The 26,668-nt window shown below is 42.7% G+C and overlaps 1 protein-coding gene across 2 annotated transcripts; it reads right to left on the bottom strand.

Moving 5' to 3' along the window:
- Positions 1-18,778: 18,778 nt before the first annotated feature.
- On the bottom strand, positions 18,779-26,458 carry LOC124665158 (LIM domain kinase 1-like). Of its 2 annotated transcripts, XM_047202561.1 has the most exons (13): positions 26,104-26,458; positions 25,467-25,580; positions 25,112-25,260; positions 24,340-24,598; positions 24,000-24,228; positions 22,344-22,494; positions 22,038-22,244; positions 21,610-21,679; positions 21,301-21,515; positions 20,488-20,743; positions 20,202-20,415; positions 19,831-19,981; positions 18,779-19,702 (listed from the first exon to the last, which is right to left on the bottom strand). In XM_047202561.1, the coding sequence occupies exons 3-13, from the start codon at positions 25,229-25,231 to the stop codon at positions 19,514-19,516; spliced, it is 2,061 nt and encodes a 686-aa protein (XP_047058517.1). In that variant the 5' UTR covers positions 25,232-25,260; positions 25,467-25,580; positions 26,104-26,458; the 3' UTR covers positions 18,779-19,513. The 2 variants fall into 2 exon arrangements, with proteins under 2 accessions (XP_047058517.1, XP_047058516.1); XM_047202560.1 differs by lacking the exon at positions 25,467-25,580.
- Between the last annotated feature and the right edge of the window lie 210 nt (positions 26,459-26,668).

Raw genomic sequence — 26,668 nt, forward strand, 5'->3', positions numbered from 1 at the left:
TGGGAGCCAAGAAGCACGTTGAAGGTTGATGGCGGAGGAGTGTAGTGCGGCGCAACACCGGGGATTCCGGCGCCAACGTGGAACTCGCACAACACAATCAAAATACTTTGCCCCAACGTAACGGCTGAGGTTGTCAATCTCACCGGCTTGCTCGTAAACAAAGGATTAGATGTATAGTGTGGATGATGATGATTGTTTGCGAAGAACAGTAAAGAACAATTGCGAGTAGATTGTATTTCGGATGTAAAGAATAGGACCGGGGTCCACAGTTCACTAGTGGTATCTCTCCCATAAGATAAACATATGTTGGGTGAACAAATTACAGCTTGGGCAATTGACAAATAAAGAAGGCATAACAATGCACATACATATATCATGATGAGTACTATGAGATTTAATCAGGGCATTACGACAAAGTACATAGACCGATATCCAGCATGCATCTATGCCTTAAAAGTCCACCTTCAGGTTATCATCCGAACCCCCTCCAGTATTAAGTTGTAAACAATAGACAATTGCATTAAGTATGGTGCGTAATGTATTCAACACAAATATCCTTAAACAAAGCATCGATGTTTTATCCCTAGTAGCAACAGCACATCCACAACCTTAGAACTTTCTGTCACTGTCCCAGATTTAATGGAGGCATGAACCCACTATCGAGCATCAATACTCCCTCTTGGAGTCACAAGTATCAACTTGGCCAGAGCCTCTACTAGCAACGGAGAGCATGCAAGAACATAAATAACATATATGATAGATTGATAATCAACTTGACATAGTATTCAATATTCATCGGATCCCAACAAACACAACATGTAGCATTACAAATAGATTATCTTGATCATGATAGGCAGCTCACAAGATCTAACATGATAGCACAATTAGGACAAGACAACCATCTAGCTACTGCTATGGACCCATAGTCCAGGGGTGGACTACTCACACATCGATCCGGAGGCGATCATGGCGATGAAGAGACCTCCGGGAGATGATTCCCCTCTTTGGCAGGGTGCCGGAGTCGATCTTCTGAATCCCCCGAGATGGGATTGGCGGCGGCGGCGTCTCTGGAGGTTTTCCGTATCGTGGCTCTCGGTACTGGGGTTTTCGCAACGAATGCTTTAAGTAGGCGGAAGGGCAGGTCGAGGGGCGTCACGAGGGGCCCACACAACAGGCCGGCGCGGCCAGGGCTTGGGCCACGCCGCCCTGTTGTCTGGCCACCTCGTGGCCCCACTTCGTATCCTCTTCGGTCTTCTGGAAGCTTCGTGGAAAAATAGGACCCTGGGCGTTGATTTCGTCCAATTCCGAGAATATTTCCTTACTAGGATTTCTGAAACCAAAAACAGCAGAAACAGCAACTGGCTCTTCGGCATCTCGTCAATAGGTTAGTGCCGGAAAATGCATAATAATGACATATAATGTGTATAAAACATGTGAGTATCATCATAAAAGTAGCATGTAACATAAGAAATTATAGATACGTTTGAGACGTATCACTTGTCATATGATGATCAACTTCAAAGTAAGAACCTCAAGGTTATTGGTATTTGACCAACAAACCTAGAAGTTAATGATGTTGAAGTGTTTTTCTGAATAATGAGGAAAGCTAAAAGAGAAACTACAAAAGATATTTTGGCAAAAAGAAAATAAAAGACTAGAAAGTCCAGCTCAGGTGTATATAAATGATATACATGTTATGGTTGTATTCCTAGTTTGGTCACACAATGAAATTCTTGGGTATTTGTACCATATTGGTTGGTATGAAGTGTCATACAAAACAACGCAATACAAGAATACAATGGCCTAAGTGACTCGATAAGGAATATGGTAATAATGCACGTCTGGAACATAATAAAGTGTTATTATGTTTGTCATTGGCATTCTACATAGCCCTTAGAATTTATAATAAAGAACTTAATAATTGTTATTTTGCTCTGGTCAAATAAAAACAATGAGTTGTTCAAATTATGACATTACTCCATATACGATGGATAAGTTATTATAAATCTTAATGGTGAATCACACATACATAATACTGACGCTAAAATGCCATAAGGCAAATGATTTGAATTCCACTTATTTGTGGAACCGCCATTTAGGTCATGTTAGAAAGGAACGCATAAAGGAACTCCATGTAAATGGATTTTTGGAGTCATTCGATTTTTGAATCGGCTGGCGCTTGCAAATCTTTTCTAAAGAGAATGACTAAAATACCGTTCATAGGCCAGGAGTTGAATGGGCAACTAACTTAGTGGAAACATATATGATGATGTATGTGGTTCACTAGGCATAGTTGTGTGCGGGAGATTCTTCTACTTCATGAAAACTTCCAACAATGAATTGAGTATATATATGAGGATATATTCGATAAGGAAGAAGTCCGAAACATTTGAATGGATTCAAATAAATTTCAGCATGAAGTGGAAATCATCGTAATAGAAAAGTCAAATATCTATGATTGGATCATTGGGAAAATATTTGAATTACGATTTTTTAGCGAACATCTAAGAGAGTTATGAAATTGTTCTACAACTCACATTTCTTAGAGTATCATAGTGATGATATAGTATCCGAGAGATGTATCCAAACCATGTTGGGTCAATGATGAGATAAAATATTGAATGTCGTTATATTTTTGTGGATTATGCTTTAGTAACTCCCGCTTTTACATTAAATAGAGCATCATCATGATCCGTTGAAATGACACCATACGAGTTATGACATGGGTATAAACCCTAATAGTCCTTTCTTTAAATTTTGGTCTAAGAGTTTACAACCAAAATCGGATGAATGTCTTTGTTGGTTATCCCAAAGTATTGATTGGGAATTCTTTTCACTATGGATACAAAGACAAAAGTGTTTGTCGATGTTTCTTATTTATTTCCAAGAAATTGTTTCTAGCGAAGTATTTGAGTGGGAGGACAATAAAATTTGATAAGGTTTATGAACTCGAGCATAATGATCGTAGTAGCGCAGAGCATCGGAATTGGTTCCGAAGCGGCCACGACGATCATGGCTCCCATGACTACAAAGTGTTTTAACCATGGAGATCGAAGTACATATTGAACCTTGTAGGTATGGTTTACTTTGTGATCAAATAAATGATTTGTGGACAAAGGATTGATTTTGAACAATGATAAACCAACTACAAACAAAGAAGTTATGATGGGCCCTGACTCCGTTAAAATGGCTATACGCCATGAAATCCAAGATAGATAAATACTTTTTGAAAGTAAATGGATCTATAAAATTGATGGACTTGGATGAAATATCCTTGAAGAAGTTCGACTTATCGAAAAATTGTTTAAGACAAAGTTCAAAGAGTTGACTACGATAAGATTAGATCTTCTGTAGCAATGCTTATAGTCTATGTGGATTATTCTAGTAATCACTACATATTTCTTTTATGAGATATGCTAGTAGGATGGCAAAATACATTACTTATCAGAAGTGTGTATTAAAGGTGTATACAAGATACAACCAAGAGTTTTTGCTGGTCCGTGGAATACTAGATAGGTATACAAACTTCAATTGGATGAAGTGAGTATCGCGGAGTTGGAATCTTCACCAGATGAAATAATCAAAGAGTTTTTGATTTCATCAGAGACGATGAAGAGGCTTGCATTTTCAAGAAATTAAGTGGGAGCGCTGAGACATATTTATAATACTTTATGTAGATGACATATAGTTGGTTATAAATGATGTAATTATATACTTGATTAAAAGATTTCATTAAGAAATTAACTTCAATGAAAGGATATGGACTGAAACAAATTTAGTGTCAAGATCTATGAAGATAGATTGAAACACATAATAAGTTTAAGTGAAAGTACATAGAATAGATATTGAAGTAGTTCAATATAGAAATATTAAGAAAATGTTCTTGTCATGTGAAGGTTTAACAAGACTTGAGTGTATCTGACACTCAATGAGTAAAAACACATGAGTGATTATAGATCACGAATAATATGTACACAATCAGATGTCTTGTGCTCTAAATGTGTTATGAGCATGTACCAGAATGATTCATGTGATGATCATTGAAAAACAGTAAGAATATTCTTGAGTACTTAAGAAGAACCAAGGATATATATATATAGTTTTGTATGGAGAAATGACAAACAAATCGCTGTAAGGTGTTGCACCGATATTTGTTTTGTCACATATAAAAATAAAATTTCAATCTCAAATTAGACTAAGTGTTGTTTAAAAGGTAGCACAATGAGCTAGAAGTTGTCTATGCTAGATTTAGAAGAGTTCTAAATATTGTGATGGATTCTACAAATGAAGGCAGAGTATGTCATTGTTTTGACAATGACTGAGGATATTAAGTCAAGAGGTTCTTTGAGAACTTGGTGTAGTTCCGATAGTGTCAGAACTTTGAAGCTATATTGTGTATGACAATATTAGTGACATATTTCAGACCGCGGAATTAAGGTTCCACCAGAAGACCAAACATATTTAATGCCGACTCATTTGGAAAATGAGTGATGCGTTGAGACGCAAATGAATTGCAAAATACATACGTTTCTGAACATGTCAGATCCATTGACTAAAACTTCTCCCGTGAGCAAAACATGATAAAGCACCGGAAGGCCAAGGTGTTATATCTTTACATATGTAAACTAGATTATTGACTCTAGTGCAAGTGGGAGATCTGTTGGAGATATGCCCAAGAGGCAATAATAAAATGGTTATTATTATATATCTTTGTGTTTATGATAATGTTTACATACCATGCTATAATTGTATTAACCGAAACATTGATACATGTGTGTTATGTGAACAACAAGGAGTCCCTAGTAAGCCTCTTGTATAACTAGCTTGTTGATTAATAGATGATCATAGTTTCATGATCATGAACATTGGATGTTATTAATAACAAGGTTATGTCATTATGTGAATGATATAATGGACACACCCAATTAAGCGTAGCATAAGATCACGTCATTAAGTTATTTGCTATAAGCTTTCGATACATAGTTACCTAGTCCTTTCGACCATGAGATCATGTAAATCACTTATACCGGAAGGGTACTTTGATTACATCAAACGCCACCTGCGTAAATGGGTGGTTATAAAGGTGGGATTAAGTATGCTGGAAAGTATGAGTTGAGGCATATGGATCAACGGTGGGATTTGTCCATCCCGATGACGGATAGATATACTCTGGGCCCTCTCGGTGGAATGTCGTCTAATTAGCTTGCAAGCATATGAATGGTTCATAAGAGACCACATACCACGGTACGAGTAAAGAGTACTTGTCAGGAGACGAGGTTGAACAAGGTATAGATATACCGATGATCAAACCTCGGACAAGTAAAATATTGCGTGACAAAGGGAATCGGTACAGTATGTGAACGGTTCGTTCGATCACTAAGTCATCGTTGAATATGTGGGAGCCATTATGGATCTCCAGATCCCGCTATTGGTTATTGGTCGGAGAGAAGTCTCAACCATGTCTGCATAGTTCACGAACCGTAGGGTGACACACTTAAGGTTTGATGTCGTTTAAGTAGATATGGAATATGGAATGGAGTTCGAAGTTTTGTTCGGAGTCTCGGATGGGATCTAGGACATCACGAGGAGTTCCGGAATGGTCCGGAGAATAAGATTCATATATAGGAAGTCATATTCCAAGTTTGGAAATGATCCGGTGCATTTATGGCGGGTTCTAGAAGGTTCTAAAAAAGTCCGGAAGAAATCACCATGGAAAGTGGAGTCCCGGAGGGACTCCACCTTGCATGGCCAGCCAAACCCTAAGGGGTGGAGTCCCAGGTGGACTCCACCATAGGTGGCCGACCACCCCACCTAAGGGAAAGGTGGGAGTCCCACCTTGGGTAGGACTCCCCCCTTGAGTAGGTTTCCCACCTATGGGAGGTTTTGTTGTTGGGGTCTTATTCGAAGACTTGGACTACAACTCTTGGGGTTTCCACCTATATAATGAGGAGGAGAGGGAGGGGGGCAGCCACTCTTGGCCGCACCACCTAGGGCTGCCCATGGCCGGCGCCCTACCCCCTCTCTCTCCCCAAACCCTAGCGCCCCTCCTCCACATACTACTCCCGCAGCGCATAGGCGAAGCCCTGCCGGAGTTCTCCACCACCACCGCCACCACGCCGTCATGCTGCCGGGATTCCGAGGAGGATCTACTACTTCCGCTGCCCGCTGGAATGGGGAGAAGGACGTCGTCTTCATCAACACCGAACGTGTGACCGAGTACGGAGGTTCTGCCCGATTGTGGCACCGTCAAGATCTTCTACGCGCTTTTGAAAGCGGCAAGTGATCGTCTACCGCAGCAACGAGAGCCTCCTCTTGTAGGCTTTGGAAATCTTCAAGGGTTAGTCTCGTTCATCCCCTCGTTGCTACCGTCTTCTAGATTGCATCTTGGCTTGGATTGCGTTCTCGCGGTAGGAATTTTTTTGTTTTCTATGCTACGAATCCCTACAGAAGAGACCTCAGAGCACCTCTAGATCCCGATGCCCTCAACCTCTACTCACCTCCAAAATCCAGCGGCGTCAACGACGATAGCAACGCCACCGTTGCGGCGGTCTGCTCAAGCAGCTGCTCGCTCTCCTCCCGGCTCCGTCCGACGGGGACCCGGCCCTCCGCGCAGGCGGCGCGGCCCGCAGCGGTGGCGGCGAAGTCGGCCATACGCGCGCAGCGGTGGCGGCGGCCGTGCTGAGGCGTAATGGGGAAGCGCGTGGAGCGCGTTGGAGGCGGGTGGGAAGGCGAACCCTGGAGTGGAGTGTCGATGGGAGGAGGCGAGTGACGTTTGAGGCGGTGGCGGTGGCCATGGCCGTCGGAGTGGAGGCGAGGTCTCCGCTTCCCGCTGGAGACGGAGGTGGGAGCTTCGCCGTCGTCCGCCTGCCTCGCCGGGAGTTCAGCTACGTGTAGGCAGCGCGTTGCGAGTTGGGCCGCTGGCTCCAGCGGACTATGCGGCTCTGCCACTTTAGCCAATTAACTGATGCGGCTCGCCGCAACAGCCATATACATATTTTTTCACGGGCGGCGTATGTCAGGATGTAAATGGCAGCGGCGTCTGACGGATCCACATACGCCGCCCGCGAAAAAATATGTATATGGCTGTTGCGGCGAGCCGCATCGCGATGGTGGCTAAAGTGGCGAGCCGCATAGTCCGCCAGGACCGGCGGCCCAACTCGCAACGCGCTGCTTACACGTAGCTGAACTCCCGACGAGGCAGACGGACGACGGCGAAGCTCCCACCTCCGTCTCCAGCGGGAAGCGGAGACCTCGCCTCCACTCTGACGGCCATGGCCACCGCCACCGCCTCAAACCTCACTCGCCTCCTCCCATCGACACTCCACTCCAGGGTTCGCCTTCCCACCCGCCTCCTACGCGCTCCACGCGCTTCCCCGTTACGCCTCACCACGGCCGCCGCCACCGCTGCACGCGTCTGGCCGACTTCGCCGCCACCGCTGTGGGCCGCGCCGCCTGCGCGGAGGGCCGGGTCCCCGTCAGACGGAGCCGGGAGGAGAGCGAGCAGCTGCTTGAGCAGACCGCCGCAACGGTGGCATTGCTATCGTCGTTGACGCCGCTGGATTTCCGAGGTGAGCAGAGGTTGAGGGCGTCGGGATCTAGAGGTGCTCCGAGGTCTCTTCTTCCTCCAAATGGGAGGATCTTCTGGCTCAACGCGGCGTCCACTGCCGAATCCACCCCAAGTTGTGGGATCGGTGGCCGTGAGCCTCTGCGTCAACGCCGGTGGAGATGAACTGGATCACGTTCCCAAAAATGTTTGTGAGGTCCTTTTTGTAAAACATGAGGACTATGTTGTATTTTCTACCTGTTTACGGTTCCTCTCTGTGTTTACGGTTCCTCTCTGTAATTGTAACCCACCACTATAGAAAAAATAACGAGAACAGAGCGCCACACGCGACAGAGTACAACCGTCGCATGCGTCCGAAGCGGCGCCACAAATCCGCACGAAGCCGCCGAAAATAATTAGCGGCTGCCACAAAATCTTATAATCGCGTATGCGGCCGAAGCGGCACTCCATTTGTGTCCGCGGTTGAGCCATTTACATCATGACCAGTAGTTGTCTTTAAGGACTGCCGCTGAAGATTCGGTCTCTGAAACCCTTAGAGCATCCCAGCCGTTCGACGCCCCCGGGCGAAAATCCGGATTTAACAAACGCCAGATTGGATGTAAAAAGGGCGTGGGGGGCAACATTTTCCCAGCCGCACCCCCGGCTTTCCCCCATTAGCGGCGGTAGATTCAAAATATTGTCTTCCCGCTACATAAAAGAATCGCCGATGTCCGGCGATCTGATCAGCCACATTCCGGCGATCGAAACTAGACGACTACAGGCTCATCGGCGGTCCCGTCCTGAGCAACGGCGTCTGGCGCGGTATCGGGCGATGCATCGGCATCTGGCGTGGCGTCAGGCGAAGCATCGGCGTCTGCACTTGTCTAAGCGGTGGGAGTAGACGTCGAAGCGGAGGACGAAGGAGCCGACGGTGGCCGGAGGATGTCTTGGCGATGGGCGTCGTACCAAGCCCTCGTCTCCTCGTCCATGTTGGCCTCGTTGCCGCCAATCAGGAACGCCAGGTCGGTGTTCCTCTTCTTCGCTGCCGTTGTTTCCTTGAGAAAGGCAATCCGGACGCCCTGGTTGGCGAGCATCGCCTTCCACCACACGTCGTGCTTGTCGTCCCTCCCGGCGGCGTGCGCCCTCGCGTCGGCCCAGCACTTGTCGAAGGACGCCTGCAACCTGTCGGCTGGATGGCCGGCCTTCTTCTGCTCTTTGAGCTTCTTCTGGCCGAGCTCGGGGCGGCCCGCCGACGCGGCAGGGGCTGGAGCGTCGGGGTTGTACTGCTCGCCCTTGTTGTTGGCGAGATTCTTGCGCACCGCCTTCCACTTGTCGCACTCCAAGATGCGGGCGAACACGTTGAGGTACTTGAACATCTGGCCACCGTTGTATGCCGCGTACAAGTCGAGCGCCCGCCGCATCTGCAAAAACAGGCCGGCGATTAGGCGATGTACGGTCGACGGAGGAACCACAGCGAGTGAGTATACCTTTGCTTCAAAGTCCTCACCGCTCACGGCATGTTTGTTGATCTCCTCCTGTACGCCGTGCCACTTGCTGCACGCCGCCTGGATGATCCCCCAATGGGTGCCCATTGCCTTGTCACCGCGATCCATCACCGTCGTGTTGAAGTACGGGTCGACGAGTTTGCGCTCGTCGAACGCCACCTTGACCCGCTGCCAGTACGTGTCGTAGCTTTGATTCGCGCCGGTGATGCCGTTCATAGACACCGTCATCCAAGCTTCGGCGAGGCACTCCTCTTCTTTGCTCGTCCATTTGATCCGCGGCTCGGCTGGCAGTGAGTTCTTCTTCCTTCTCTTCTTCTTCCCCTTGGACGGCGCCTCCGGGGCTTCGGGCGCTTCCTCTTCGTCGATGTCCAGGTCGACGTACGCCTCCTCATCTTCTCCATCGACGTATTGGGTACCGTCGTTCTCATCAGCGTGGTGATCGCCCTGGTCGAGGTTGGAGTTGAAGCCGCCCCGCGACGTGATGACTTCCGCCGCCCTTGCCTCCTCTTGTGTGAAGCTCGGGCTCGCCGCGGTGGCCATGGAGCCCGACGTGATCATCTCGTGCATCACAGGCTCATTTGGCGGCGGCATCCCGGGGTTGGAGAAGGGAAGCGACCCACGCCTCAGGGCAGGCGAGATGCCCTCGTACATTGCACCGCCGTACGCCGTCGGCGACGGCGTAAACCCGGCCATGCCGGCGGCAGTGTAGGTGTCATGGTACATGGCCGTGGCCGGCGACGCCGGCGAGAAGGAAGGAGATCCGACCATACCTTGGGTAGGCCATGCCCAGGGGAATTGGGCGATGTGCGGGCGGCCGAAGTTGATGGAGATTAGCCTCGCCTGTTCCTCCGCCGCCGCCGCCACCCTCTTCGCATTGCACTTCTTCTCCCTCTCCGCCCGGGCGCGAGTTTCGTGTTGCCGCCGTTCCTGATCTGCCGCCCACGTCGCGTTAGACATGCCCGACGGCCTCTGTTTAGGCGCCCGCGGCTTCCTCGCCGTCGGCGCGCCATCGGCGGCGAGCTTCTTCGGCGGCATGGTGGTGGAAGGGAAGAGGAGGAGCTGCAACTGTGGGGGAAGAATGGCGGTAGCTCCGAATTTCGGCGGGGAAAATGCTTCTATGCGGCGTAATTTGGAGGGAAAACGAAATTAATGGAGGGAACTACCGGTTGTGTCGCCGACAACGCGGGCCCGCTCGACGTTTCGCGCGTTTTTGTTTCGTCCGGAGTCCCCGGCGGGGCCTCGGGAACCCGGGGATGGCCTGGGCTCTCCGGACGGATGAAAGGCCTAATCCGGACGAAAACGAGAAGTCGGGGGCGCGGATGGGCCGTTTTCGTCCATCCGAATGAAAAAAGGCGTCTTGGGGCTCGTCGAGGAGACGGCTGGAGATGCTCTTAGCGGTACAGGTTCGTACTCTGCACACAAGTATATGGCGCAGAAAAGTCATAGTAGTACTCCCTCCGTTTAGTTACCGTGCGTTCTAGGTTTAGTCAAAGTTAAACTTTATAAAAAAAAATTTAGAAACACGGTACAAACACAGATGCCCACGTACGAGCGCATACACTTACCCCTATGAATGTACACATGCACAGACGGCTCGCTGTTGACGGGAACGTCGCCTCCTACTGAATGAATATTCTACCTTTATGAGACACGCAGATGTTAAACCTGAGATTTGAACTCTGGTGGACTAGGGGTACAACAACTCTCCTAACCACCCAACCTTACGTTGGTTCTCAAACTTTACAAAGTTTGACAACAAATATAAGAAAAAAGTATTAATATCTAAAATATAAAATTAGTATCGTTAGAATCATCTTGAAATCTATTTTTATATTCTGTAAATATGCAATTATAGATGTTGATATTTTTTGTTATATTTTTGATCAAATTTTAGAAACTTTGACTTTGACTAAAGCCAGAACCCAGGGTAAATAAAAACAGAGGAAGTAATTTTTAATGCGCATGCATATGCGTGCTTGCCCGCTTTTCCCTCACTCTGTTAGTACTTGTACATGAAGATAAGTACTCCTAAACCCTGAAGGCCTGAACTGGCAACTAATAATGACCTTTTGAAATATTGATGGCCGTTTGGTCATTCTGGGCCTCCAAGCTTCAGTTCATGCGAGCAAGCAAGACGCATGGATTCATATAAATTGATGTCAAAGCGGATTTCTTTAAGAGAGGTTGTTTTAAAGTAGGGGATGGAAATTCTGTGAGGTTCTGGGAAGATGTATGGTTGGGTGATACGCCATTATCCCACCAATATCCGGCGTTGTACAATATTATTATGCATAAGAATGTGTTAGTGTCGACCGTGCTTGCTACGCAACCTATTAATATTACATTTAGAAGAGGCTTGAATGATAATAAGTGGCTGCAGTGGATACATTTATGCCAAAGATTAATTACAATCAATTTGACATCTGTATCGGATAAGTTTGTTTGGAAACTCAATGAGTCGGGTATGTTTACACTTAAGTCTATGTATCTTGATATGATGAATGGGCACACTGTTTACCTTCGTAAGTATTTATGGAAGTTGAAGATCCCTTTGAAGATAAAAATCTTTATGTGGTTCCTTAATAATAAAGTACTTTTGACTAAGGATAATTTAGCAAAACGGAAGTGGAATGGTTGTCAAAAATGTTGTTTTTGTGATTCCATGGAAACCGTGAATCATTTATTTGTTCATTACCCGTTTGCACAGATTATATGGCGTATGATGTATCTTACTTACAATATTCCTCCACCAGCTAATACTACTAATATGTTTGGTAGATGGCTTAATGGAGTGAGGAAAGGGGATAAACAAAAAATTCGGATAGGTGTTTCGGCCCTATGTTGGGCTATTTGGAGGACTAGAAATGATATGATCTTTAACAAACAAAGTGGGACTAATTTTTTGCAGGTTATCCGGCGAGCTGCTCATTCAATTCAGCAATGGGCGTTACTCCTCCCTATGGAGCAGCGGGAGGCTATGGTTATTGGATGCAACCGGATGCTACGGGTTGCTCAGGACTTCTATTTCCAGGCTATTGGGTGGCGACATCTTAATAGAATAGCAAATGCATAGCCTTTCTATTAGCCTTATGTTGCCTGGCTATTTCTGTTTCGAATTTAGATTCTCAGTGATTGTAATAAGTGAGGATGGTTTATGATGAACTGATACTTGAGTTTTAATAAAGAAAGCCATGTGCATCTATTGATGCAGAGGCTGGGGCGACGCTCCTTTATCGAAAAAAATATAAATTGACGTCTCGGTTTCGCTCGGAGGACAAAAGCCAGGATGAAAATGTCAAGCTAGATTATTTCCAAACAAGAAAATCAATTAGCAAATAGGGTTGGGCATGTAAACTGCCAGAGGAGGTCACTATCTTCGTGGTTGGACGGAGGAGCACGGCGACGGGAGGACCTCGCTGCCATGAGACTTGGGTGTAGGAGCATGGCGGCTGGAGGCGCTCGCTGCAAGTTTGGCGGGGGAGCACAGCAGCCAGTGGAGGTTGGGCGGAGTAGCACAGCGGCCGGTCGAACGGCGCTGGTACACTGTCCCTTTTTGAAGGCGTCGCTTTTGTAGAGTCTATACTTCAGGTGTTGTGACGTTGGTGATTGTATTGCTGTTGTTAGGTCTAGAAGGCTATAGCAAGACTTTTATTTCTTAGTTTTCTTTACTCTTTTTTAGCTGTATGCATTCGTACTGCCATTAGAATTTGACGTCGCTTTTGTAGAGTCTTTGTAGAGTCTATACTAATAGACTCATTCGACCTGAGCATTTGTAGAGTCTTTGTAGAGTCTATACTAATAGACTCATTCGACCTGAGCATTTGTAGAGTCTATACTATTGCTGTTGCTCAAGTTTGACAAAGTATGTTACCATAACATCACACTTTTCAAGATTAAATGAGTTTACAAGCTAATTAATACACTCATGCATGATACTACATCTAATACTATGCATTATGATGGTAGTAACATAGCGGAAATTCAATTCGGCTCCCGAGTGCGTATGCACCCTCTATCAAAAAATCATATTTCGAAATGTCGAAAATTTTTAACAAAAAAATTTACATGTACATCTTCATAATATATGTTCGTTCGTCAAGTTTCACAAAATACCAATATTTTTTGTGGTCTATATAAAAAAGAGAAAATTTATCTTGTGAAAAACATTAATTTTAGCACTGAGTTTTGTCTTTTTTACACACGTCACATGATAAGTCGATTTTTTATGAAACAACTTTGTAAGCGTGTAGCACGAGAAGATTTACATGCGAATTTTTGGTTTCAACTTTTTTGAAATTTAAAATATGTGTAAAATGCATTTCAAAATAGAGGGAGCATATGCTCCCATGTTCCAAAACACCACTCCCGTAACATAGACACTACTATATGTTACTCCTACTATGACTAGTCTCACTATGACTAGTCTCAGGTGTGTGTTACGCAGTTATTATATTATATTATACACTATATAAAAGTTAAACACTTTTATGTCTCCCTAGCGACTTGGACACTGTAGAAGCGTTAATTTCATGCATTTTGCTGTGACCGTTTCTTGACGCGTGTTCTTACTTGGCCAATTTGGTTACGGTAGATTTTCTACTTCATTTTCTTGGACGAGCAGACTTACCGGCTACTGGCTAAGGCCCTCCATTTATTCATATGGAATGAGACTCTTCCGGTTATTGTGTTACGATCTATTGCGGTGGAATTAGATCTAGGCTAACGTGGCTCTATCGCGAGAGACGTGGCAGTTTTTAGTTAGGCCACAGGTCGAGAGATGTGTCTACGATTTCCTCGACGTTTCCCTTTCTCAGCTCCCGCAGGGCAGGTTCAGAAGAAAAGAAGATCCGCAGCAGAGTGTAATCCTAGGGTTTCCAGCGCTCTTCCCATACCTTCATTCCCGTCGCCCCGCCCAATCCCTTTGCCATGGCGTAGCATGACGCCAAGCTATGCCAGCCGCAGCCTGGCCGGCGGAAGACCTGGCGCCCGCCACCAAGCGCCACCGCGCGTCGGTGGCGGCCAAGGCAGACGCGATGATCGGGGATGGAGGAGGAGAAGGAGGCCGAGGGGACGGCAAGCACGAGCACGGTGGCAGAGTGGAGGCCATCCTGATGTACACTGACGCTGCGACTGTTGCGAGGTCTCTGGCAGGCGTACTGCTGTACGCCCAATCGCCCATGGGGTGCCGTGCTGCCTTCCTCAGGCAGTGTGCCTGCAGTCCAGGTTCCCTTCCCTGAGATCCCACCGTTTCCAAGCCAACTTACAGCCCAAATCAAGTTGCTTACTAGGATTTCATGGACCTTAGTCTTGCATCAAAAATTACGAACCATCCATAACAAATCCAGTGATATGTCTTGATATGGCTGAGGCAAAATAAGCTGATTGTACGTTGCTGCAATTGCATCTACGATGCCCAATAATATCATTATAAGTCACTCTAATGTTTGCATGGTTGCGCATGATTTACCAGCCACATGGACTGTTGGCCATTTTAGGTGCAAGACTCACCTGTTTTTTTGACTCCCAGACCTGCTCATCTGCCTTTGGATGCAACAGATAGCTGTCCATGTATATCTGACGGATGTATCAGTTTGTAATCTCTCACATAATAGCTTCCTTCAGCAATGTTCCAATATTCTCTTTCAAATTGTCACTTACCATTTCTGGCACATCATTTTGCTTTGTACGAAAAAATAAGAATTTAATTTTTTTTACAGCCTTTTAGTTGTAGTAAACACACAGTGCAAAGTACACATCGATTTTATTGACCTTTGGTGGTAAATGATTTTGTTCTGTAAGAGAAAATAGATTTGCGATTAGGATAATGTCGTTAAAAGTGAAGTGAATCAGATAGAAGGAAAAAATCGATTGTGCATTTCCTGTAATGTGATAATAGGCTATGGTAAATCTTAGCGGGTGATGCATAAACAGAACTTAACCATAGTTTATATATTGCTAGGTTCATCTCGAGTGGAGTGTATGCCATCGGAGTTCTCTTCAGACTCTGTTGACTATCTAAAATTGCAACATGACACCTGAATACTACCACGGACAGAAACTATGAAGGTCAAAGAAATGCAAATACTCATTTTGAGTTTCAGAACAGATTTTTTTAAACAGTAACAATTTGATGATCCAATAGAATAAGTTCAAGTTTGAGTATTGCTCCCTTCGTAACTGTATAAAAATCGATATTGTTGGTTACATCTAATCAACTAAATGCATAGGTATTATTAGCTTGCAAATGGGGGCACAATACATGCACAAAAATCAATCTTAATTAACTATGGTCTTGCTCTTTTTTATTACATGCTACTGGATGACCATGTTAGATTTTAGATGTTATTCTATAATGCATTCTTGCATTGACATATGGGTCTCTGAACTCTTCTAGCATTGTATGGTACCATCCTCTTCAGTGCTCTGTTATGCCCACCCACTGATGTCTTTGTTGTATGTTCTATATTTCTGCTTATCACTTAGTAGCAAAGCTTCAGGACGTCAGCCATCTTGGCAGTTACTATAAGATAGATATGTACAATATAATACAGATATTTTTTTCAATGTAAGAGCTTCTTTTTATGAAGTTAGTTAGATGATATAAGATAACTTGAAATTTGTTGTGCCATTTGGTTTCTGCGTGTTGCAGAGCTGCAGGATGTACTATGATGATTATGACTACATACTATATGTTTATGTTAAATTTGTTGGGAAGACAAGATACAGGCGTCTGTAGGCTACCTATTTGAGTCCCATTCGTTTGGTGAAGAAAGTAGCTCATGGTACAATCTACATTTATGTCATGTTTTCTTTTTAACAATGTTTTTTTTTTGCACATATTAGCCCGGATGCCATTTGGTTTCTGTGCATTTCAGAGATGCAGGATGTACTATGGTGAGTACCACTAAATACTTTATGTTTATGTTAACTTTGTTGGAAATATAAGATACAAGCTTTTGCTATCAAATACTATATGTTATTCCTTCTCAAATTGGGGAAATGTGACCTACCTGCTTTATTGTCCATTGTTAAACATTTCACATTGCTTCAGGGTATTAGTATATGAGAGTCCTTTTTAAGATTGCGAGATTTGAGATTTGCCAAAATTGGTATCTTCTATATCTTCATCACTGTTTGTTTGATTTGTAGTCCGCCAGTGTGGTGCTGCAGTAGCAGTGTTCATGTTGTACTCTTGGCATGTTTTTGCTAAGCAACAGTAGTTGCAAATTAGAGGTATTATTAATTTCGTAAAATTACTTCTGTTATAGCCATCTTCCATGTCAACCATAGTTAGTGCTGATCTGCTATAGTTCTTTCTTCTATGTGACAGGTTGGGTACTTGGATTTTTGTGCATATGTTAAACAATGGTCTCAAGCTGCAGCCAGATATAGGTGACCCAACTTTTTTTTATGAGATTTCCCTTCTGTACAATACAATGATTTTTTTTCGAAAAGGACATTACAATGATTCTTTTTTCAAGAAAGACATTACAATGCTGCTATCGATATTATCTGGTCTTAGGCTGTTTTCATACGCAATGTACAGTCAATCACGGTGTTTTGAAAGCAAAGTAAATATATATCAGCTCCAGTAATGTCTAATTGGTGGTGTCATCTTTATTTCAGGTGGATTCCTATTGCACATCACAATTACTGCTAACTCATGTTTGAAATTTTGCTGCAATTTTTTTGGAAGTGAGCACACTACCGAGTAAATTACCCTCGCCATTCCTTCCTGGTTTGCTTCGTTTGTGCATCTGTATTTCCGTACTGAAGTTAGATACTTGCATGTAGGTTAGAGCAACAATCCAGACTGTATTATGGGAAGATGTTTCGCATCCAAATCACCAGTGGAAAATCATATATCACTTGGATTTCGTCTTTGTCGATTGTGAGGTATCCTACTTAGCACTCACCCTGCTACCGACTGCAATCAATACCTAGCTAGACAAATTTAGTTACTGCTTTTAAATGAGAATTCCATTGTGTCAAAGAATATAGTCTCCTTTTCTTGCTAAGCTCATTATAATCCATTTTGATGTATGGCAGCCTCTTTTCTTATTTTCATCATGTTTACCTGCGCAAATAACATGGCCAAACTAGCTCTTATTACTTCCTCTGTTTTAACGTCGTGGGAAAAGTTAGTCTTTCAGAAATATTTGTAAAAAAAGTTAAAGCACCTTTGCGAATATGTGCTTACCTCCTCCCCGAACTACAATACTAAGTTAAACAAGCAGTTTTATACAAGTAAACCAACCACTAGAAAGTAGCACGCTACACTCTTGCACATACATGCTTTACCATTTTCATTAAGCCGATAGGTATATTTGATTGAAAATATATATTCCGTTACTCAAGTCCATATGAAATATTTCCCTGTGTTTTAAAGTTTTGTTCGTTTTGTACTGTATACGATTTCTTATTGTGAAGTACATCTGCCTTCCTCATGAAACAAAATCCGACCTTGATCAATAAATGTTACAGGGAAACACAATGGGTCTAAAAATTGGACAGATATTTATACCGCTGACGAAGACAAAATAAAAATCGCTGAATTTATGCTTTTTCAGTTCCCATGGTGTAACACTAACAGGCAAAGATGAGATGCTCCTTGTGAGTACTACTATGGGTCAAATGGATTACGTTTCGTTTGACATACTAGCCATTGTCGGTGTTTTCGTAATCGACGTGACACCCAGCTGTCTAGAAGTTGCTAACATAACGTCATTGGCAACTGAACCAAGAAGTTGTTCTGTATCAACTCCGATTTTGCCAGCAAATGGTGAGCGACATGTACTCACTGATCCAACCAATGATCCTTCAAAGGCAACAAAAGATGCTGGAAATAGGCATGCCCAGCAAAGACATCATGGGGACTGCTCACTCAGGTCTAAGCGAGGTAAATGCTGTACACATGAACTGTGGTGAGCTATACCTGATCCTACACCAATAAGTTATCTCACATATTGAAATTTTCTGCATACAAGGAAACTAGCTCGAGAACTGACGACAAGCAGAGCAGGAATTCAGACGCAGTTGCTGGATCAGCTAAAAACGGGTACTGTCCATCTTTATACCGAGTACATGCTTGCAACACTGTCTTAATGCATGATCATTATCTACCGTGCCAGAAGGAAAAAAAAATCCAAAGAATTGCTTTTGGCTGTAACTTTCTGATTTACATCTACATTTTTTATTGGCATTTATTGGCATATATTGGCTAAGACTCTTGCTCGCGTTTTGACTCAGGTTTCTACTACTTTTATGCCTGCTCATAGGGATAGTGCAAATTGTGTGTGTGCATCTTCCATTTATCCTAGCAGAATCTGCTTATTGTTTGTTCTTTTTTGTTTTTGTTTATGTGGAGTTGTATGCCAGGAGATTGGTTCGTTGTTGCCTCCAACTGAAGACCATGCAGGTCGCCTCGGATCTTGGCTTCCCCGCGGCGCCCTTCCTACCAACCAAGAATGTCTTCTCCGACAAAAAGCCAGAGCTTGAAGTCCCCTCTGCCGATTCTGTACTGATGTTGACCTCCCCGCGCCATCCTTCGCACGAGCCAAGACCGATGCTGTTGCACTTCCAGCGCCAAACAAAGAGAGGTCATCATCCTCTCCTCCGAGGAGGACAACAATGCAGGTGTAGCATGCATCCTAAACATGGAGCAATTTTCTTATTATCCTCACTTATATTGCCAACTTTATTTGACTTCTACCAAATGTATAGACTTTTTTTAGCTTCTACCAAATGTATATACTTGCTATACTGCATTTCTCGATTGTCACCCTTCCAACCTGCCACTCTTCAAATCATCAAACACACACACTCAAAAGCAACTAGCACAAACTCTCCATGCTAAGAAGGTGCTACCACGGGCGCGGCGGCACGCCGCGCCTATGCATCCTAGTAAATACAATCTGTCATCTGCACATTGAGGTCCATGAATACAGTCAATACTCGTCTGCTAATTCACTACTAGAAAGTCGCAGAATACAAACACAGGATATAATACATTGCTAATCTCCAAGCCATGGACGACGCCAATGCCATCCTCGCCGGTTGCCCGGTTCTCCTGGGTATTTTCACTATATTAGGTGCTAATCGTGCGGCAATCATCGATGAGTTGCAATATCGACCTCACGCGTAGCCGGGTCGACCTGAGCATTCCTTAATCTTTCGTGACCAATAGACTTGTTGATATTTGCTTATCACTTTAACCTCTTCGTGGGAGAATCTGAATGGCACATCTTTTCAAATAAACCAAGAAATCTGAAGGGCACATCCTCAGATGTGCATGTTAGAGCATGGACGGGCTGCAACGATGGTGAGGCTGCTCCATGCATGGCTTAGCAAATATATTTCTGCAGGTACACGGGCCGCTGAACCTTGTCCAATAGCCACATGGGCTCAATCATTTCTCGCCCTTATATGAAGCATGCTACATGGGTGCATGGTTTCATCACTGGCATCAGCACGAAAGGGCCCCCAGGTGGATATCAGTCTTATTCAGTTCTTCGACAATCTCGGTTATAGTTGGTCTGTTCACTTGTTTGGCCTCAACACATCTTAACCCTATCTTGATGCATTTCTGAACTTGAACTAATTCCGACAATGACATTCTTGATGCCTGTACCCTATTGTACCAGTTATCGGTAACCTGCAACAATGGAAATAACATAACATGGAAAGGTGCCACAGGTCATATTATCACTGAAAAAATGACAAAGAAATGATTGATAGCAGTTCATTATAGAGAAACATAATTTTATTTTCTTTCTTTCTTACATGGTCAATAAATTCCTCAGAAGACATCTTTGTGGATTTGTTGTAGCCCTCCGGTCCCGCTACTACTTCTATGACTATAACACCCAAGCTGTACACGTCAAGCTTCGGTGAGATTTGTTGCCCTTCGATGTACACCGGTGGCATGTATCCACTGCATCCATGCATGCATGTGGTGTTAAATATAATTGTCTGAAAAGCTAACTACTCTCTCGGTCTAGAAATACAAATTGCCTATGATTTTTCAAGGTCCCTTAATAAGGGAAAACTTTAACTAGTACAATCAAAGAAAATGAAATTATCTTTTCAGATGAAGGCCTATGTTTCTAGTTGGAGGCAGTATTTACTACAAGGCACATTATACATCAACTTACCGTGTTCGTAAAAATGTTTGTGCTGAACCAAAAAGACTTGACAACCCAAAATCTCCAATTTTTGGTATCTGGTTCTCATCCAGCAATATATTTTCAGGTTTTAAGTCCAGATGGTAAATAGGATCTTTGGATCCTGTGTGAAGATACTTTAAACCCTGACACATCCCTTTAATTATTTTGTACCGTGCCTCCCAGTCTAGTCCACGTGATTCATCTGTACAAATTAAAATAAAGTTATGCATCCACAATAACATAGCTAAGTATAGAGAGTTATCATGTATAATACCGGAAAGATGCCTGTCAAGCGATCCACCCTGCATGTATTCCGAACATAGAGCTCTTTCTTGCACCCCAGATACAACAAGTTTCCCTTTGAAGTCAACAACTCTATCTTGTGTTTCTTGGCAGTAGCCAAGGAACCTTACGATATTTTTATGCCGGAGCCCCATAAGATTCAAAAGCTCTTTCCTAAATTGGTCTTCATCTAGACCGGGCTTGCTATGAAGTTTCTTCACGACAATCTCTTCCCCGTTAACAATTCCCTGTTCAAAATCCCATGATATTATATTATGATAGTATATGGGTTTTTTGCAGCTAATGTAGTGGTAGTTTCAGTTTAAAACTATTTCTTTTTTGCAAAATACACTTACTCTCCCTCTTGAATTATTGTCTGCCAAAGTAAAACATGATATAGTGTCCCTATTTTTATTAATAAAGTGTTATTTTATTGTTCAAATAGGGACCCATGAAGTGGGAATACGCTCAAACCAGAACATCCTTTGCATCTCATTAGGGTACACATATCCTTGTGCACTACAACTTTGTTTGCGTAGTAGCCTGCTAATCTGATAATATTTTCATGTCCAAAAATGGAAGTATGTAATCTAACTCATTCTGAAAAATGAAAAAGATGATGGTCATGCAATCCTCGTGTGCTACTTAAAGATTCACAGCAAGATTTTTCCATACTCATAGAATCCTTATTTTCAAGGGATCTAACTAGCGTACAGAGGATTCTTAGTTTGTCGACCTTAGGCATTACAATTAGATGTATAGTCCAAAAATGTAAATGCTAGTTGATCACCGTAGGAGTATATACCTTATAAACCATCCCAAATGCACCATGCCCAATTAATTTCTTTCTAGAGAAACCATCTGTTATGCTTTGGAGTTCCTGGAATGGCGTAGCCCCAATTAATAGTTTTTCAGAGAAACCATCTGTTATGCTTTGGAGTTCCTCGAATGTCGTAGCCGGGGGCTCTGTAGCCGATAAGTATTTATTCCAGTGAGTAGAGCTGCTAGCTTGGGAATGCCCTTGTAAATTGAAAAACAAAATTATCCACACTTGTAATTTTAGCTAGGTTTATTTTCATTATCATCTTTTAATTGACATAGCCAGCACACTAACCTGAAGGAGGCCTGGACGCGATGCTGCTCTTGGAAGGGATACTTGATTCTCCAGGGTCATCTTGATAAAACTATGAAGAAATCAAGTAGATGTATATAGGTATAAATTCATTAAAAATAATGCATTTATTTACATTTTAGCAAGGAAAAAAAACTATTGAAATTAATATCAGGGACACAACGTTGTGTGGTCCTGGTCCATGTGTGTACTGGTACAATATTACAACACTGGCTAGTTGTGCCATCTCTTGATCAAGGTTACAAAAAGATATATGGTTGGATTCCTATTAGAGAATATACTTTTCGACGACATTCCTTTTTTGTTTCAAATGGACTCAACAATCATGAAAAGAAGTTCAGTTTTATTTCTAGACAGAGGGAGTATAAGTTCAATGCTTATAAATATAAATGTATTGCGAGTGATGGCACCTGTTGATTCTGCAACCCTTGGTCACCTATCATCATTTCAGTCTCGTTCAAATGAGACACGATAGTATTTATAGTAGGTCTTTCTTGTCGGCTTGGGATCAAGCAATCTAATGCTATTTCAATGCATCTTTTCACCTGGTTGCAGTATACTTCGAGTGGCGTGTGACTCAATTTTACACTCAGCCTTTTCCTCCAACTTTCATGTACCTTTAAAATTGGAATTAAAGTTAGAATGACAGAGCACACGAAGGTCAAACATAATACAGTATCGATGATGAAATTGACAAAGAAAATTCTTATTCTCACAAGCTCAACAAACTCCCGGGTCGTCATGTCAACAATTGAATTGTAGCGTTCATGTCCAGTCATTATCCTTATAATGAGAACACCCAAACTAAATATGTCAAACTGACTTGATATTATTTGATGTGACATGTATTCCGGTGGACAATATCCGCTGCATGTAATGTATGATACAAACTGTTACTTACTGGTCTTAAACCACAAGACAAATGGCGAGATTTAATGCATTGCTAGAAAAATAATTGATGAACCAGGCAAATGAGCACTTTGCTACTCAATACATTTTTTGCGAGTGCACCTCAATACTTTTCGAAAATAAAGAAGTCTAAAGACAAGATATAAAGTAAATTAAATGGAACATCATATATGGTTAGATGTAACTTGGAGAGAAACATTGCTCTGATATACGGTAATTTAGAACACCACCCTCCTGTGTATAATATTTAATACTTCAATACATGGGAAATTATTTTGAAAACCACAACTATAGGCTGGATTTTATTTACAATCTGATTCTACAAAAGCATTTAATTCTAAATCTCCAACTTTTCACGTCGTCGACATCCGGTTTGTTAGCTAACATATTGAGTCACATGTTCATTTAGGAGTGGGGAGGAGTAACAACCATTTTATTTTATGTTTAGCTAGAGTTTTATGAAAAGGTGTTCGTTCCAGACTGGGACTAATAGGAGAGCCTAAACTTTTCTAAACATTAAGATTAGTTAGTAATTAAAGCAGTACAAGGTGTAAAATAAAACAAAATGGAAAGATTAAGATAAAATAGTGTAGACAATAGAACACTTAAATGGTCATTTGGAAGATTGATATTTATTTATTTAATATAAGTGAACAGTTTCTAGGATAAAAGAATTGTAAAACAGAAAACGAAGACTCATAACTAGGAATGTAACCGGATTGGATTTTGCAATTATCATATCATATACCATATTTTCTCGTCGGATTTGGAGCGGATCAGATAATGACCAATTGCAGATTCGAATATGGATAAACAAGACTGCGGGCGATTGAGAACGGAAACGGAATAGACTCGGGGCGGAAACAAAATTAATTGGATATGTAAGTGCATAAGTAGGTCGGCAAACCATATAATTTTTTTATAAAGTTTAAGAAAACCCTCAAGAAATAAATAATGTAACACGACAGAATGAATAAATATAACATAATCAGATGAACAAAGTAGGTTTAGATGGATACAATAATGCAAACACAGGGACTAAGGTAACACCGACGCATGCTTCAATAGCCTAGTAAATTAAGAAGTTTTGACTCAATATTCGAGTGACTATGCAAGTGAGCTATTGTTTAACGGACGAACTTGGCAACTCATTAGCTACTAAAATACGCTCTATTAGCTTCAATGTTCCAGATGAAATTTGGATTATTCGGACAAAAAAACATCGTATAATTCTAAATAATTTTCGGATACGGATATCTGGGTGCTATTTGGCATACCATATCTCATACCGTATCCGGTGTGATGTTCGGACTTGGGTATCCTTACCCATCAGATTTCTTCAAACCAGATATGGATTCTCTAAAATGGATTCGGAAACGAATTAAAATTATCCTATCCATTTACACCCCTACTCATAGCAAACTTCTACATATCTACACCCAGTTGCCACATAAAATGCTTACCAGGTACCCATGGAACTCATCGTTATTCTAGTGTTTTCTTCACCGAAGAGCCTTGATAAACCAAAATCAGCGATTTTTGGCACCATACTCTTATCAAGCAATATATTATCAGGTTTTAAGTCGAAATGCATTATAGGATGCTCGAGTCCCTCACGCAGATATTTTAAACCTTCACAGATCCCTTTAATTATTTTGTACCGTATGTGCCAAGTAAGTCCTGTGTTTTCGTCTGCAGTAAAGTAAAGAAAATTAGCATTGCTAAAAAGAATTGTAGGTCTAAAGAAAAAAAAACATGTGGTATATAAGAAGATGTGCGGCGGAGGGCACCAACTTTAATTACCGGAAATATGCTTTTTTAGGCTACCATTTTGTACATACTCCAAGCAGAGCGCGCACCGCAGACGTTCAGCAGTAACTTGTTTCCCTTCAAACACCACAAGTTCTTTCTCTGATTCGTTGCAGAAGCCCAGCAACTTGACAATATTTGGATGATTCAGCCCCCTAAGATTGTCAAACTCTTTGTGAAATTGCTTATCATCAAATAATGAAATGTTGTGTAGTACCTTCACAGCAACCTCTCCATGAGTTTCATGCACACCCTGTCCAGCATCTCTGGTTAATACCAAAAATACAAGGTTGTACTAGGAGTGATGATATTGTAATAACGTAGAAACTACATATGATTTACTCCAAGAAAGAAGCGAAGCTTTGGGTCACTGCGGGTGCCAATCGCTTGAGTGAAATACTATTGGAAGATTAAGGCCGGTTGAACCTTTTCTATTTTCACGATTCTTACAGTTTGTCGAACAAGTACTTCTTAAGTAATTGATTGGGGCAAAGATTTCGCCCCCGTTTCAAAAAAACATATGATCTACTCTATGTAAAAGATGACTACATGTTTCTAATAACATATTAACGAGTGTATAAAAGCCAACTACTATGGTTACATTTTTATATGAAATATGTAGTAATTTTTTTCAAAATGGAGGATGAACCTCTGCCTCTGTATATGAAATATGTAGTAATATATTGGTGCCAAATTCACGTATGACATTCTACATGTGACATGGAGTGTACATTAAAGTCAGATAGGGTAATGATCTTGTCCATACCTTGTAAACTGTTCCGAATCCACCTCTCCCTAGTATCCATTCATCATCAAGATCATTTGTAATCTGTTTTAACAATTGGTAAGATAGTTTGCTTGGCTCATGATGTGCCATGTTTTCCATGCTACTGCTTCAGGTGCTAAAAATTCTTTCTGCATAATAATAGGCATATGTTATTTTTCTTATTTACATAGAAACAACAAGCAGCTCCAGGAGCTACACTACCTAAATCTATACCGTCAGTCTGACTTGGGATATGCACCAAGGAAAGTATTCATAGTGGAATAATTAGAATATGGCTTCTGCGCATTTTGGTGTATTGCAGCTACATTTTCCATGTCATGTGGGTCCTACTTACATTTAATGCTGTAGTGGTTGTTTGCTGCAGTATTCACTTCTACCACATTTAGGGTTGCCCCAGCCGGATTTCCTTCTTCCTCAAACTCCACATCTCACGAACAGCATTAACACTCTATATAATTCCACTGAATTAGATATGTAAGGAGTACTGATTTCCACAAAATTAGTAAAATGAACCTCCCATCCACCGAAAAAATCGTTGGAACTGATATGATGAACCTAAGATATCTTAGAAGATAAATAATTTCCAGGAATTTAAATGAATGTTCATTGGAACTGATATGATGAAGCCTAAGGTATCTATGCTAGTGTCTTAGTACTGGTTGCTCCAGAATATAGCTAGAGGGCTGGTTAGTTTCAACTACAACTGTAGTGAGTGATTGGCCCAGGAATTCGTCTAGTAACAATTTGTGCAAAAAAAAAAAGCAATGGTTATAAGAAAGGTTACAGGATAGTGCTGTAGATGGATTGCTAGGGGAATGCACATTCAATTTAGAGATGCACTAGTACGTGTGAATCGATAGGTAAAACATCCATGCCAGTTTACAAGCTAACTCGCGGATGCTTCCGAGATGCTGCAAGGCGTAGCACTTTCACTTGACGATGGAGGAAGAAAGACTTTGGGGGCGAGGTACCTGGTTGGAAGATGTAGTCGGGGACGGGGGGATGTAGCCGGGGACGCGCACGCGTCAATGCAGCCGGACGCGCCGAGATGTAGCAGTGGACGCGAGGATTCAGCCGGCGGCGCAGGGATGTAGCCGGCGGCGCAAAGATGAAGCCGTCGACGCGAGGAAGCAGCCAGCGACGACCCTGGGCGACGAGACGAATCAGGACGACGACGTTGACCCAAGGTTGCAGCCCGAAGAGCTGAGAACGAGCCGGCGACGCAACGAAGCTGCCACCAACGCGCTGGATGTAGAAGGCGGCCACAGAATCAACTCGCGCCGGCGACGAATCAACAGAGAAAATCGCCGCTGCGGCCGTAATCAAGATGCGAGATTGCGGGAAATGGGGATCCTCAATCTAAGCTCGGCTATTAAGGAGGCTGCCGCCGGCTGTGGTGACGTGTAAAGAAAGCAGCTGTCTAGAAAAAATTACTGTTTTCAGTTTTGGCAATTTGTTAGCTCTTTTCAAAAAAAAAAATGCTAGCTAATCGAGGGAAATTGTTGGTAATATCCTAAAAGTCATAAAAACTTGTAT

This window comes from Lolium rigidum, chromosome 6, assembly GCF_022539505.1.
Source record: "Lolium rigidum isolate FL_2022 chromosome 6, APGP_CSIRO_Lrig_0.1, whole genome shotgun sequence".
Classification (NCBI taxonomy): Eukaryota; Viridiplantae; Streptophyta; class Magnoliopsida; order Poales; family Poaceae; genus Lolium; species Lolium rigidum.